The 14,984-nt window shown below is 38.3% G+C and overlaps 1 protein-coding gene across 3 annotated transcripts in view; it reads right to left on the bottom strand.

Moving 5' to 3' along the window:
• The window catches only part of LOC121884031 (glutamate receptor 2-like), a 101,081-nt gene that overhangs the window by 78,000 nt on the left and 8,097 nt on the right, over positions 1 to 14,984 (bottom strand). For all 3 annotated transcript variants that reach the window (XM_042392560.1, XM_042392553.1, XM_042392570.1), the window contains exon 2: positions 2,673 to 2,813. In XM_042392560.1, the coding sequence (XP_042248494.1) occupies positions 2,673 to 2,813 (141 nt within the window). The remainder of the gene's footprint in view (positions 1 to 2,672; positions 2,814 to 14,984) is intronic.

Raw genomic sequence — 14,984 nt, 5'->3', positions numbered from 1 at the left:
TCCCAAAGAGACTTCAGGAACTCAATACTAGTAAAGCTGCAGGTCTGGATAATATTCAAGCCAGGTTTCTTAGAGACACTGCAGATATTATTGCTCCATCTGTTACCCATATAACAAATATGTCAATAGAACAGGGTAAGGTTCCAACAGAGCTCAAGACTGCTCAAGTTCTCCCCCTCTATAAAAAGAGTAGTAAGATAGATGAGGGGAACTATAGACCAGTTTCTGTTTATGTGTGTGTCAATAATAATGGAAAAAATAAAAAAAAGTAGATACAAAATAATTATATTTTATTCAGCCTCAGTCAGGATTTAGAAAATCTCACTCTACCGAATCCCGCCTGTTGTTTCTGACAGACAAAATAAGAAAGGAGGCTGACTCAGGTAAACTCTGCGGAATGGTTATGTTAGACCTGTAACAGGCATTCAACACGGTAGATCATTGCATTTAATGTACAAATTAAAAGCTCTAGGCTTTAATGAAATGGCTATTAGGTGGGTTAAATCCTATCTTACTTCTAGATATCAAAGGGTTGATGTCAATGGGCCATTATCCAGTCAAAACTCATTACTTGTGGTGTCCTGCAGTGTTTTAGAGTTGTTATTGTTTTTATTATATATCATTGACCTTAATTTATATTTTTATACGCTGATGATGCTGCATTACTAGTATCAAACAAAGAAAAAGTAGTGGTGGAAGATACGTTGAGCACAGAGATTCAAAAGGTTGTGAGGTGGCTCTCAGATAATAAACTTTAAAGATTGGTCAGACATCAGTCTCTTCAAAATCTTCAGTAAATTACCTAAGATGTATTATGGATATTTTTTTTATCAGGGGAAGACATGGCTTTAAAAGCTCTGAACAAAATTAGCATTAGAACAAAATTTCTGGCTAGCAAAGCCAAATTGTTGGATATGCCAACCTTAATAACTCTAGCTGGAACATTGGTGTTTTGCCACTTTGATTATGCTGCCACCTTTTGGTACAGCAGCTCCTCTCTTTTTCTGTGAGTTTTTTTTTCAAATTACAGACTGCACAAAATAAGTTAATAAGAGTTGTTTTAAAGCTGTCCCTCTGCACACATCTCAATGCAGGTCATTTCAAAAAATTAAATATTCTCCCTGTGGATAAAAGGGTGTTGCAAATGAAGGTGGGTATTTCCCACAAGATTGTCTACAAATCTGCACCTCCCTACCTTTCCAACAATTTTAATCTAGAACAACCACAACACTAGAGGCAGTCTAACAAATATTATTCCTGTGAGATTTAAAACATGTTTTGGGAAAATACATTTTATATACAGCTTCATGTCAGTGGAACAAGCTGCCTATCTTGCTCAAGCTAAACCCAGTTGAGAGGAGTTTTAAATTAGATCTTAAGAAATGGTTGTTAAATAATTTGAAGATATACAAATGCTTGATGTTTTATTGTCTGTTAGGGTTTTTTAAGTCTAATGTCAATCTTGCTTGACACTTTCTTATTCAAGCTGCCATCTCGTACTGCAATAGAGGACCATAATGCAAATAAGCCCCAGGGCCTTGTTGTGGATTTTAATCCTCAATAATTTTAAACATCTTATGTGGACTCTGTCTTTGTGATCAGCCTGTCATGTATGTTTTAAATTTTGTCAAATAAATCTATCTATCTATCTATCTATCTATCAATTAACACAGGGACATGGGATTAAAACTGGGAAAATGTATTTTTCATTTCACAGGGTCTTAAATGCTAACTGAAGACAAACACACCACTGTCCCACCCATGCTCAAGGGGGTGAAGATGTGTTAACTTTCTGAGTTTTACAAGCAACATCTCTATTCGTTTAAAATCTGTGGAGGCATCATCAGAATTCCGCAGGCACAGATTCCGTGTGGGCCAACATTTATACATTTTCTACATATTTCTTTGATTGTTGTAAAAAACATTAACTGCTCCTGCTCAGAATTGATTTCCATGTCTGCGTAGCTGTGAGGATCCATGCGACAAATCTCTTGTGGACTATATTATGGCCTTTATACTCTGCTATTCTTAGTTTCGACATGTGTTTTGTGATAACAGTATTATTTAGAAACAATGTGGAATATTGACCACACCTGTAATTACCATACAGTGGCCTCAACAACCTACTGGTGCTGTATGGCTTGGCACTCAGGGAATGAACAACTTACCATGGACCTTAAAGACAGATCACAGAGAAACTGCTGGTGTCTGTGTCCCACACACACACCATCCTGCTGTTGGATATACCAAATATCCGACAGCACCAAATGTGTATTAATTCACTGCTGAAAATGATCCCCAATAAATATTTGGGGAAAATGTCCTGTCTAAGTAAAATTTGCCAGCTGTTTTAGGTAATTATTGAGCCTCATTTTAAAATGAAACTATATATTTCTTAGGGTCCAAAAGTATCAAGAGACAGACTAGCGCATTCCTGCTTTGCATCTTTTCATGAGCTTTGTTTACTATAGTTAAGTGTAGAATAACACCTGACTTACCATTTAACTCTGAAGTATTGATACTTGCAACAGCCTCAAACTACTAATAGTAATAAAATGTCTTCAGTGTCAAAAACAAAAGTATGCACAAATTATGTATAACTACAACAGCTGCAACAATAACACCTGTAGTTTATCCAACTGTGTTCAGTATAAGAGAAGACAAATACTTACAGCAGTTGGTGACAGCAAAGCTGTTGGCCACCTCCAGGTTATCTATGTGTGGAGTCAGTCTGAAATCTGCCATCCCAAACTGAACCATGCCAACTCTGAATGCACTGTACTCCTGATCTGCACCCCTGGGGAATAAACCACCTGAGACAGGCAGACAGACAGACAGGCCCGTGGTCAGATAGAGAAGAAAACAGGAAAATAGGAGGAGAAACAGAAGAATTGCAGGTTACACAGTAAACACGAGTACAGTTTTCACAAACAACCTGAAAATCAAAATGTTTTGTTTTTCAATAAGACAGTTGTAAATACTGCTACACTATATACCATAATCAAATAATGTAAAGTCTCAGAGGCTTTGAGGTTTTTGCTACTGAGACTTTTATCACTGCAGTAAGGACAGTCACTGTTTTAGCGCAATAAAATCATGCCAGCCTCAAGGTTGAGCTTGAGCACCTGCTCGCTAATGTCATTCAACAATCAGGCAGCATAGGTTTGTAGCTAATACAGTAACCTCATCTGCAGATTATCTTGCGGCCATTGTGTGTAGTATTGGAAATAAAGCTTAGAAATTCTTTACTTTGGCACCATGTGGTGATAGTCAGGAATGTCATTGTGGTAAACAGAAATGTAAGCTATACCTCTTGAAGCCGGAGAGGAACTATTAGGGCCCTCTAGGCCTTCAGAGAAGGCCAAACATATTTCTTTCATTTAATAATTATTCTCCTCTCATTCTAATTTTAGCCTCATTTTCCATCGAGTTTGCTTCAGAAATGAAAGTGTTACTGTCCTTAAACCATGAAAACAGAGTTATCCAATGAGATTTTTTTGTTGGCTCAAGGCAGAGAAAAGGTTAGCTGGGTCACTCACTGATTAGGACTTCATAATCGGGACAGAAGCCCCCATAGACGTGTTTGTTTAGAAAGTGACGAAGGTGAATTAACCAATCACATTTTGATTTATAGTGGGTGGGACCAAAAAAACGTCCCCCTAGGCCTTCCTGAAGGTCAAAGCTATCTTTCATGTAGTTTAGCTCACTGCACATGTTTGTGGTGTGTGTGTGTTTGTCCTGTCTTAATTAAAGGCTCCCTTGTCATGTATTTTGTTTGGTAATGTTCCTGTTACATCTTAAAAGCTATTATGGGTCCATAAAGACCGCTTTGTGTACACATCTAATAATTGTTTTAAGTTAAATAGTGTAACTTGTAACTCTTAGTGTCCTGTCAGCCAGTCCACCTGGAAACCTGTTTTCAAATAGTAGTGCATTTATTAAAGCTCTAAGCCGCAGTCCAAATAAGTTTGGAGACAAATGTATTTTTCTTTCTTTTGTACATGAATAATAATAGCACACATGACTGTAGTTTTATTTGAGAGAGCTGGTAGCTGCAAACAGCTGTTTCTACACTGCTGATTTTGGGTGATTTTTGTGATTGCTCTGATTAATAAATGTATTCTTTGATTTTGAAACAGTGGCCTTATGCTGTTGTTATTCAGCCTTCTGAGGCAATTGCATTAAATCAGTGAATTTTATTTTATGAAAAAAATTATCGCCTCAGAATTTTTAACAGAATCCTCAGTCACTTCATCCTGGCGCTGAGCCTGAGAAAGACAAAGGCTATTTTGATATCCATTGACAAGAATAAAATATATTCTGAGTGGCCAGTTTTATATTTCCAGTTGTTATCTTTGTATGGTGTTCATTTTGTAGCCTAAATGATCTGTGTTTTTTGTAAGGCTGTAGTCTCCTGGTAGATTAGTTGGTCGATATGCTCTCATCTGACCAAATTCTCATTGGTCGAATAATCACTGTGTTACTTTCATAAGTGTTACATCAATAGCCTTCCAGGATTAATCCATTATTTCCTGCAGTGGGACGAACAGAGTAATAAATTACCTGTGAAAACGGCATAATCAAAACACCCACGTTGTTTTCACAACTTTGAACTCACCCAACCTAATGGAGACTGCTAGGTTTAACTGTGCTCAATGTTTACTTAACGTACTGAACATTTACTGAATCAGTGTTTCTCCTAAAAAAATTTTAATGCCTAAAATAAAGCCAAATATCCATTAATTCGGAAATCAATAGTATTTGGGAGCCTCTGTGCAGCACTGTTCCAATACATGGGTCAACCTCTGTGTCGTTGCCTGGGAAACTATTGGTAACATAACTCCATTAAGGAATAGGGCAGTACATAATATGTTTGCATAGCAGGTGGGAAAGAGCGAGCGGCAGAAAAGTGACGGTGAATGTGAGTGGAGCAGAAGAAATGTTAGCAGTAAGTTGTCAGTCTGGCAGTAAATGTACAGTACAGACTACAGTGTAACAGTTAATAAATACTGCAGCTTCAAGACCAAGAAAAGTCACGTCTGTTATTTCCCCAGGTGCTGGGAAAAATGAAGGGGGTTAGCTCCAAATTAGCAACAATGGGTTAGCCTAACCTGAAGACGCTAAACAGAGAAATAGAGAACAGAGAAATGTGTGGCTGCTGAGTGTCCCGTAAAATCCAGCAATTTTTTCAGACTGACATCAGCTCTGCATAAAAAAACGTAGCCTTTACATTAATTTGAATGGGGACCTTGTGTTTACGCAGCAGGGGTGCCACCACACACAGCCCAGCAAAAAAAACTCAGCAGTCGTCTGGCAATCAGACTCAACTTTTGCTGCAATGCATCCAACAGGGCACTGCGTTGGCCAATCACATACATGCAAGTGTACATTCCTGGTGGATTACTCTGTAACATGAACACCATATTTGAGAGATATCTGGCAGAGATGGCGATACAACACACAGGAAAATAAAAAAGATAAAACAATGAAAGAAAAATAAAGTATCACAATGCATGCAGTGGAGCAAAAAAAACAACAACTATGCAGCGGTCCAATTGGCTGGATACCATTTTGGTTCCAGCAGTGCTCTAGATTCACTATCAGCAGGTACTTGGTCATAAATCGAAATATTGGACAAAAGTTAAAGTTTGACCTGATGAAAACTTAAAGGATCACCAAAGTCATTACAATTAATCCTGAGCTGGGTATGAATATGTATACCAAATGTCATGGCAATCCATCCAATAGTTGTTGAGATATTTTCAAAAACTAAAAGCTGTCAGGTTGGAGCATACTATAGCTGGCCTCCAGGGTTGGCTCTGCAACAGCTTCCCAAAGAAACTGCCTGCCTGACTGCATCCACAGTCCCACTGCGTCCCAGTAACAGCATCTTGAGACTGTGTAGCAGAGGTCAGTCAGTCATGTTGGATCAGCCAGTGAAACTAGGAGATGAGAAATGTTTGTTTATTTATGTCATCTATTATACCATTATTATATATATGTATTATACTGTACATTGATTTTATATTTATTTAATTTAAGAACCACTGACTGAGATATATATTTTTTAGGAATTTTGTGCAAATGAGAGCATGTGTTCACAGGTGGACCATATTTACTTGTCTTTTTTTTCAAACATATCAAACGTGCAGGGAATGCTAAATGGATTTTCTTTTAAACAATGTCACTTTAAAAAATTAAACGTCAGCTCAGCTGTACCACTTGTGGTGGAGCTGGCAGAATGAGGTCATTTTTCCACACACACGATCTTTGGCCCCAAGCAGGGATACTGAGGCTGTATCAGGCAAGTATGGCTGCTTGCAGTGAGGCAGAATTATTACTGTGACTGACAAGTCTTAACAAGTTCGCTGAGCTTCTGTCATCAGAAACAAGGCCAGTATTAGTAATTGGCCATTGACTTAGTCAGGATATCACACTGGCTCCTACTCATCTCGTGGCCTGTTGTCAATCCTTTTATAGAATTAGGGACTGTGGAGAGGCAGGCTGAACCTCATATTTCACTTTATAAAAAAGCCTTCCCCTAATTATGAATATTTAATATATATATATATATATAATTATGAATATGTAATTTTACAACACCAATATCCCAAAACATTATTACAGTATTTAGTTGGTACAATTTGTCTATCCATTACTTCATTACAATAACTAAAAGTACATAATTCAAGATATTGTATTTCTATTTCAACCTTAGTAGTCAGCATTTAGGAAAATTTGCCTGTTTGCTTTTGTGACAAGAGTTGGATGAGAAGATAGATACCACTCTCATGTCTGTTGCTAGCACTTGGTTAACTTAGTTTATCACAAAGACTGGAAACAGTCTGAGCTTTGTCCAAGCGTAACAAAATCCGCCAGGGTTCTTGTTGTCACTGTGATGTCACCAGGCTGCCAGCGGAGACTTCAGGAAGTTACTGCCCAGCCAAGTCACATAACCCACAAACGACCACAATGTTGTGTTTTTACACTTTTAAACAGACGAGATATGAAGTGTTGATCAGTGAGCTTTAGAGGTGCTGGTGGTGGGTATAGTTATGTTTGCAAAGAGCCAGGCCAGCTGTTTCCCTATATTTACAGTCTCTACATTATGCTAATCTAATTGACTGCTGATGGTAGCTTCTGATTTAACAAAGAATGGTATCAATCTGAACATTTTACTCTTGGCCAGAAACCCAGATAGCAAAAATAATCTGGCATATACGTGGGCCACATACTTTGGTTTCTTCTGGTCCAATATACACCTGGGTCCTCAGCCCAAATCTGGCATATATACCAAAACAGATTGAGAGGGTGGGGAAGCAGACAACTGCAATCCTGTTATCACACTGTCCGTCACTGTCAGATCACTGAGTAATAAACTGGACGAGATCACAGCGTGACTCAGGCTTGATGAGGATTTTTAAAGGAGTAACATGATCTGTTTTACTGAGACATGGGTCCATGAGGAAAGCACAAATATTGACATTGAGGGCTATACAGTCATAAGGGCAGACCACTATAGAGCCTGGTTGAAAGCATTTTATCATTTAACATAACAGCTTGGTATGGCAACTTAAATGTAAAGAGCAAAAACAGGCTCTCCAAAATTGAATGTCATCTCACAAATCTTTTGGTGGAGGACTATCTTAATTGACAATACTTGTGGGGGTGGGCACCAGACACTATGAGCTACTGTCTGTATCCCTCAGACTGTTCTACCTTCCACAGGAGTTGGACAAATCACCGTAATTTTTGTCTACGGTCCAGGGCCGAATAATACGGAATCAGCAGAAACCATGACAGAAAGCTTCAATGCTGTGCTCTCCCAATCGGCAGATCAATCAGTGTTCACTTTGGGGGATTTTAACACATGCGACCTGTCACCTCACCTTCCAACTCTGCAGCAATATGTAAGGCAGAGAGCCGGCTTCCCCTCGGAAAGTCGGATGACAGAGAGGAGAGCTTAAGGACTGTTTTGAAACCCTGGATTGGCATATATTCTTTAACTCGTGCTCTGATCCATGCAAACTGATGACATGCTATATTAATTTCTGTGAGGACACAGATTCTGAGGAAAGATTCTGTACAGGTAATGCAAAGCAAGCATGGGAGGGGCTCAATATAATGATGGGCAGGGACAGGAAAAAGCAAAATGTGAATATGGCAGATTGTGGTGAATTTGTTAATGACCTTAACATCTATTATGGAAGGTGTGATGTAACAGACCCAAGAACAGGCTGCAGTACTACTGCAGCAACATCTTTTAAAGATTTCAGACCATTCACACTCACTCCACTTTTAGCTAAGTGTATGGAGAAAGTAGTCAGCATCCATCTTAAGTCCTCTGTCGACTTGACCCCCTACAATTTGCTGACAGATCACACAGGGGGACAGAGGACGTGACTCTCTCTATAGTGGACCAAATAGCTAGACCCCTTCAACAATCAAAATCATTTGCTCGTGTTCTTCTCATTGATTTTAGGTCTGTTTTTAACACTATGCAAATTGACACTCTCTCAGAACGACTTTTTAAGATGAACGTGAATGGTGGTCTCATTCACTGGATTAGAAGCTTTCTAACTGTCCACAGAGAGTTCTGATGATACGGGGTGTACTCAGACAAGCCTGTTTTAAACACTGGGGCACCACAAAGCTGTGTGCTGTCACCACTGCTGTTTTCCATTTATACCAATGAAATGACTGTTCACAGAAGTAATGTCAAGGTGTTGAAATATGCTGATAATATGGACCTTGTTCGTCTTCTCCTGAAAGACAATGCTGTACATGAGGAGGCTGATTTCAGCCAGGCCACTATACTGCAGGACTGGTGACAGGCAAGTTAACTGGAAATGAATGTGGCCAACCGTCCTGTAGATGACTTACTTCTACATACTTGGGCACAATCATTGATCAGACCCTAACTTTTAATGAGAACTCAGAGAGCATTTTTAAGAGAGCCAATCAGCGATTGTTTTTAATCAGGGAACTGAGGAGCATTGGCGTTAGCCAACACATACTTGAAATGGCACACAGGAGCCTGAACAAAAAACAAAAGAACAAAAACAAGCTCTCCAAAATTGTTAACATTGCAGGTAAGGTGATTTGCAAGTCACAAAAACAACTTTGAAACAAATTTGACAGTGCTGTACACAGAAAGGCTAAACATATAACTGCAGATACCTCACACCCACTACACTCAGAGTTTGAGCTGCTCCTGTCTGGTCATCGATTCAGGGTCCCAAGAACCAGCCAGAACATATACAAGAAGTCTTTTATTCCCCATGCCATACACGCATTGAACACAGAATGAGTGCATCAGGGAACACTTGTCATTTTATAAGATTGTTTTATTTATATAACCTATCTGTTGCTACTTGCCCATTTGCACTAGTGTATGTTGTATATTCTTTATGGTTTTTAACAGTGTGTTGTGCTATGTGTAGTGTATGAATCAAAAGAGAAAGGCTGTGATCCAATTCTGGCCCACACACTGGAACATTCTAAATTTTTAGTTTGGCTGACTCTGTATGCTGATAAATAAAATAACAAGACTAGGTCAAAACTTAGTATATGGCTGAAAAAAAAAGGTTATAAATGCAGTTGCAAGAACATTACTCCATTCATATCTTGGAATGTTTGAAAGAGAACTTATCAGAACGTATCAGGGCCTGAGCAAGAAAGTGCCAGGATTCAGCAGCCCCTGGTGCTGAAAGTGCGAGGAACCTATTGTTTATGTTAAGTTTATTAGGGCCGGAGAACGTAGAGACTAATGAGTTACAAGTAAACAAAATCATCAGCTCCTTAAAAAGCTCCAAAAGTAGAGATGCTTTCCAATTTCACACCATGTTTGTTAAATCACACAAAGATATTTCAACTCCCCCCATTGCTCATTTAATTAACTTGTCTTTTAAACACAGCTCCTTTCCTCATGACAGGAAATGTTCCATTGCCACGCCTATTTTAAAATCTGGAGACCGCCTTGAAGCCAGTAACCACAGACCAATAAGTATACTGCCAGTACTCTCAAAGGTTACTGAAAAATTTGTCATTAAACTACTGACAACATTTTTTAACACAGGCATTTTTGGTCTATATTGTATGCAATTTGGCTTTAGAGCAAATCATCCCACCAAAACTGCAAAGTTGCACTTAATAGAGCAAATTAAAACTTTATAAAGGAGGAGTAGTTGGTGCTGTATTTTTAGATCTCTGTAAAGCATTTGACACAGTCAATCATGATGTTTTAATATCGAAACTCTCTTAATTTAACTTCTCATCTAGAGCACTGACATGGATGTCTTCATATTTGTCTAATAGGATACAATGTGTTAAAGTTTGTGATGCACTATCCAGTAACATGAAGTGCACAATGGGTGTTCCACAAAGGTCAGTGTTAGGTCGACTTTTATTTAGCCTATATATTAATGATCTCCCTCAACAGTGTCATTATGTAGAACTGCAAATGTATGCAGATGACACTGTTGTGTATACACATGCAGAAACAGCTGAGTTAGCTGCTGATAAGCTAACAATTGCATTGGAAAGGATCACGCATTGGCTTGCTCAATCATGTCTGAGTCTAAATGTAAACAAGACAAAGGGTATGTTGGTAAGGGTACCATGGTACAACCTCCCAAGGCTGATATTCTCATCAAAGGTGAAAGGCTTAACATAGTCACTGATTTTAAATATCTTGGTGTGACACTGGATCCAAATTTGAACTTTAAGAAACATGTAAAAAAATGGTTAAAACTTGAGTGAAGCCATTGACAGGTGTTATTTTAAGAAACTCCTCCGAGAGATTTCACCTGAGCGACTTCAAATTTGGTAGGTGACATCTAATGTTTGCCATGCTAAATTGCGAAGCTTTTTAGTTTTCATGTACGCTCTTGGCATGACATGCCGAATAATGTTGCCCAAAACATGTTTTGTGAATGTTTGTTTGGTGGCTCATTCCACAAGCTAAGCTGCAGGATAAGACGTGTGTTCATATTTGTAAGTTATCATCAAGTTTTGATGAAGTTTCATTCACTACCATGTTTAAAGGAGAAAGGTATCATGCCTCATATTGCAATTTAATTTAACAATTGAGCTTAAATATGTTATATATCTTAAGATTTTTTTAAACATTGGACATCTTGAATGTTGTTTTAATTTAAGACCATGGGCAAAAGTTCTTTGCTGTAAGTGTTTTACAGAATATATGGAGAGCAAAGTCTCCCCCCCTTTTTTTTTTTTTTTTGCTGATCTGAAAAATGCTCTGCTCCATGACTCAAATCCGTGATATGATCCAAACCGTGAGTTTTGTGATCAGTTGCACCCCTACCTCCAACAGTTGTGCAATAATGATGTGGGAGTCAAGTCAACTACTCAGTCACGGACTCCACTGTTGCTAACCAGCCAAAAGTATATTGCCGGCCCAGGCCTGGCACATGTACTTAGTGAAGGGTTGCCTTGTTGCCATGGAGATCAAAAGTTCTGCCCCACTTCAGGGCTAGCCTCTTTTCCAAAATGTATTTTTGCATTTCTTTTATCAGTTTTTCTGAAATGCTGAACCATGATATTCAGGGTTTCTGTAAATATTCTAGATTAATTGAAATCTACTACTGTACTATTAATCCTATGAAATTTGATGGCACTTGCAGTTGTCGAATGCCAAAAAATGTATTAGCAAGTTCTAATAAATAGTAGATACCATGTAGCTTAGAATATGAACAAATTACACAAGTATCATTTTTCAGCTATTCAGAATGGCAGATTGAAGAAACTCTATGGAAAAATAAATTATGGAGCAGAGGCTAGTGCAACACAAATAAGCCCTGGAGGGAAGCAGGACCTCTGCTCTCTAAAGCTTCTGTGGATAGAAAGTCAAAATAAATTTAATATATTCAGCTCCTTTATTTAAAAAAAATATTAAAACACTTAACAGATAATACTGCCAAATTTTAATTTAATAAGTTAACTGTCTTGTCTATAAAATATCAGAAAATAGTGAAAAATGCCCATCTTTTCCCCAGAACTCAAGATAACAAATTCAATTATTTTGTTCAACCAACAGTCCAAACATATACAATTAACAATAAAAACAACACTAAGAGTCTACAGCCATGTTAGCAACTCTGTGAGGCTATATATGTACAGTGATGCTTTGAGCTAAATGCTTATGTAGGCATGCAAAAATGCTCACAATGATAAGGATGTATCAAACCAAATCAGATGTTGCGGCGCACCACCACAGGGTTGAGCGGAGGTATGGGCGTGTTTATTTGTGCTCTAGAACATAACCGCTGTGAAACAATTGGAAAGTTGTGTTTTATTATAATGTTGTATTGATCTGATTCACTAGCTTTCTCACTACCAGCACTCCCTCTCTGCATTCACTCTCTAGCTCGCTTGACCACAGCAACTCTCCCTAACTCACTTGCTGGTGGTCTCAGTTCTCTCTCTCTCTTTTTCTCGTCTTTTTTAAAATGAGTTGGGAAGCCAACAGCAATTCTCCAAAAGTTGACTCTGGATCAACTTTCTCGCCTCAGGCCAGTGGAGCACTGTTGTGGCCAAAGCCCCTGCAGTCTAAACACACTACCCCCATTCAAATGAGTGGGAGGACTGGCGTTTTTGCTGCAATGCCTGATTTGGTCTGAATACAGCCTCATGCTAACATTCCGATGTTTTGCAGGTATGTTTATATTCACCATCTTAGTTGAACTTATTAACCTGCTAACATGCTAATCAGCACAACACACAAGCTGCTGAGGCTGAATGGAATGTAATTAATTTTGCAGGTATTTGGTCATGAATCATAAATATAAGACAATTAAAAATTTGACCATATGATGACATTAGAAGAAGTCAGAGAATCACCAGAAGTGAATATGCATATTTACCAAAATGCAGAACAAATCTATTATATTATAATGGAAATTTTTTTTTACACCAGTGTTTCCCACAGGTTGAGAATTTACTTTGTGGTAGGTGGCACGGTGTGTGATGGCAAGTTCAGTAATAAACTAGTCAAAACAAAGGTTTATGAATAATGAGTGGGAAAATAATGGTTTATTGCAAACAAACAGCTACTCAAAATAAACAACTATATGCCAACATAAATAACTATTAAGAAATAAGTAACTAGATATTAAAATAAATTAGATTTTCAAAGTATATTAAAGAACAAAACAGACTTTAACTCTGCTTTTTGATGAACATGTTAAAATAACTATACGCCAACATAAATTATTAAAAATAATCTATTAAAAAATAAATAACTATTCAAATAATAAAATACATTTCACATTTTCAAAATATATTCAAGAGATCAAAACACTTTAACTCTGCTTTTGGTCCAGAGTTGTTCTCCTTAGCCTTTTGTCATGTGCCTATTTGCACAGTTGGTGTCGCTTACTGGAACATTAAATTTTTCTTGCTTTGGAAAAATACATTTCTAACACCTGTCTGTATTAGGGGTGGGACAAAAAAAATCAATATTGCAAGTATTGATACATATTTTTAAAATATAGGATCACTCAGAACAGATTCAGCTACTTTGACTCACCACCACCAGAGCACCACTACCCCTGCCTCCTTATGGAGGCGCTGAACAGATTGGTGACAGTCAGATGGACAGCAAATTGCAGGTGACAAAGTAGAAATGCAAGTAAAATAACCAGCCATGAGCAGCTCCTGCTGTCATACTCTCCTTGTCCCTGCTGGAAACAGAGAGTCCGCTAGAGCTTTGACAGTCAGTAGAAGCACATTCATGGCGCACTGTAAAAGTTCCTGTGTGGTATCTTGGTTGTGGCTTAGTTAGTGGCTCTACGAGAGGCTCTCCGGTGTGTCTTTGTCTGTGGAAGAGTGTCAGGACATAGCCGGAGCCCTGCTGTTTATCATATTAATGTTTAGCCTTCTGTTGTCACTCGTCAGCCCTTTGGGTTATTAGCACAATGTCGCCTCTCTGTTGTCTCTTATCAGACTTACTAACTGTACCAGCAGCTCTGTGAGAGGCACAAACTGAGGCTACAGTTAGCAGTGTTGTGATATTTATTCTTGGCAGCATTTGTGTGCTGGCCTGTGTGCATGGTGAAATGACAATTGGCGTCTTGATTGAAAAAAAATTGGAATTTGTATTTTATCTACCTGAGCAGGTCTTAATCTACCTGGGTTGGCCACCCAAGTAGAGCCTATATACGGAAATACGGTTCACGTAGCCACCAAAAGCACATACTAGAAGTGGAATATACAGGGCTGATGACGGTAACATAAAACACAATAAACAGCAGAGCTACGGCTATGTGCTGACACTTCTATAGTTCTCAGTAGTAACGACTTTATGAGCTTCTTTAATGATAACATTCTAACTATTAGACACAAAATTCACTACCTCCTTCCCTAAACAGGCACAGATCTATCCCCAAACACAGGAACCTGAGAAACAGCTGTAAAACCTGACATATATTTAGACTGTTTTTCTCCAGTTGACTTTCCTGAACTAACTTCAATGATTTGTTCAGCTAAACCATCACTCTGTCTCTCAGACCCCATTCCAACTAGGCTGCTTAAGGAAGTTTTACCCTTAGTTAGCATTTCTTTACTACATATGATCAATCTGTCTTTAGTAACAGGCTACGTACCACAATCCTTTAAAGTAGCTGTAATTAAACCTCTTCTTAAGAAGCCTTCTCTTGATTCAGGCATTTTAGCCAACTATAGACCTATATCTAATCTTCCATTTATCTCTATCTCTCTAGATCCTTGAGAAAGCAGTCTCTAATCAGTTATGTGACTTCCTACATAAAAATAGTTTATTTGAGGATTTTCAGTCAGGATTTAGAGCGTCTTGTTAGATCTTAGTGCCGCAATCGACACAATTGACCATCACATCCTATAACAGAGACTGGAACATTTAATTGGCATTAAAGGAACTGCATTAAGCTGGTTTAAATCAGACCGATTTCAGTTTGTACACATTAATGATGAATCCTCCATGAGGG

This window comes from Thunnus maccoyii, chromosome 2 (genome assembly GCF_910596095.1).
Source record: "Thunnus maccoyii chromosome 2, fThuMac1.1, whole genome shotgun sequence".
NCBI classification, from domain to species: Eukaryota; Metazoa; Chordata; class Actinopteri; order Scombriformes; family Scombridae; genus Thunnus; species Thunnus maccoyii.
The sequence above is the reverse complement of the archived record's forward strand: the minus strand, read 5'-3'. Positions and strand labels throughout refer to the sequence as shown.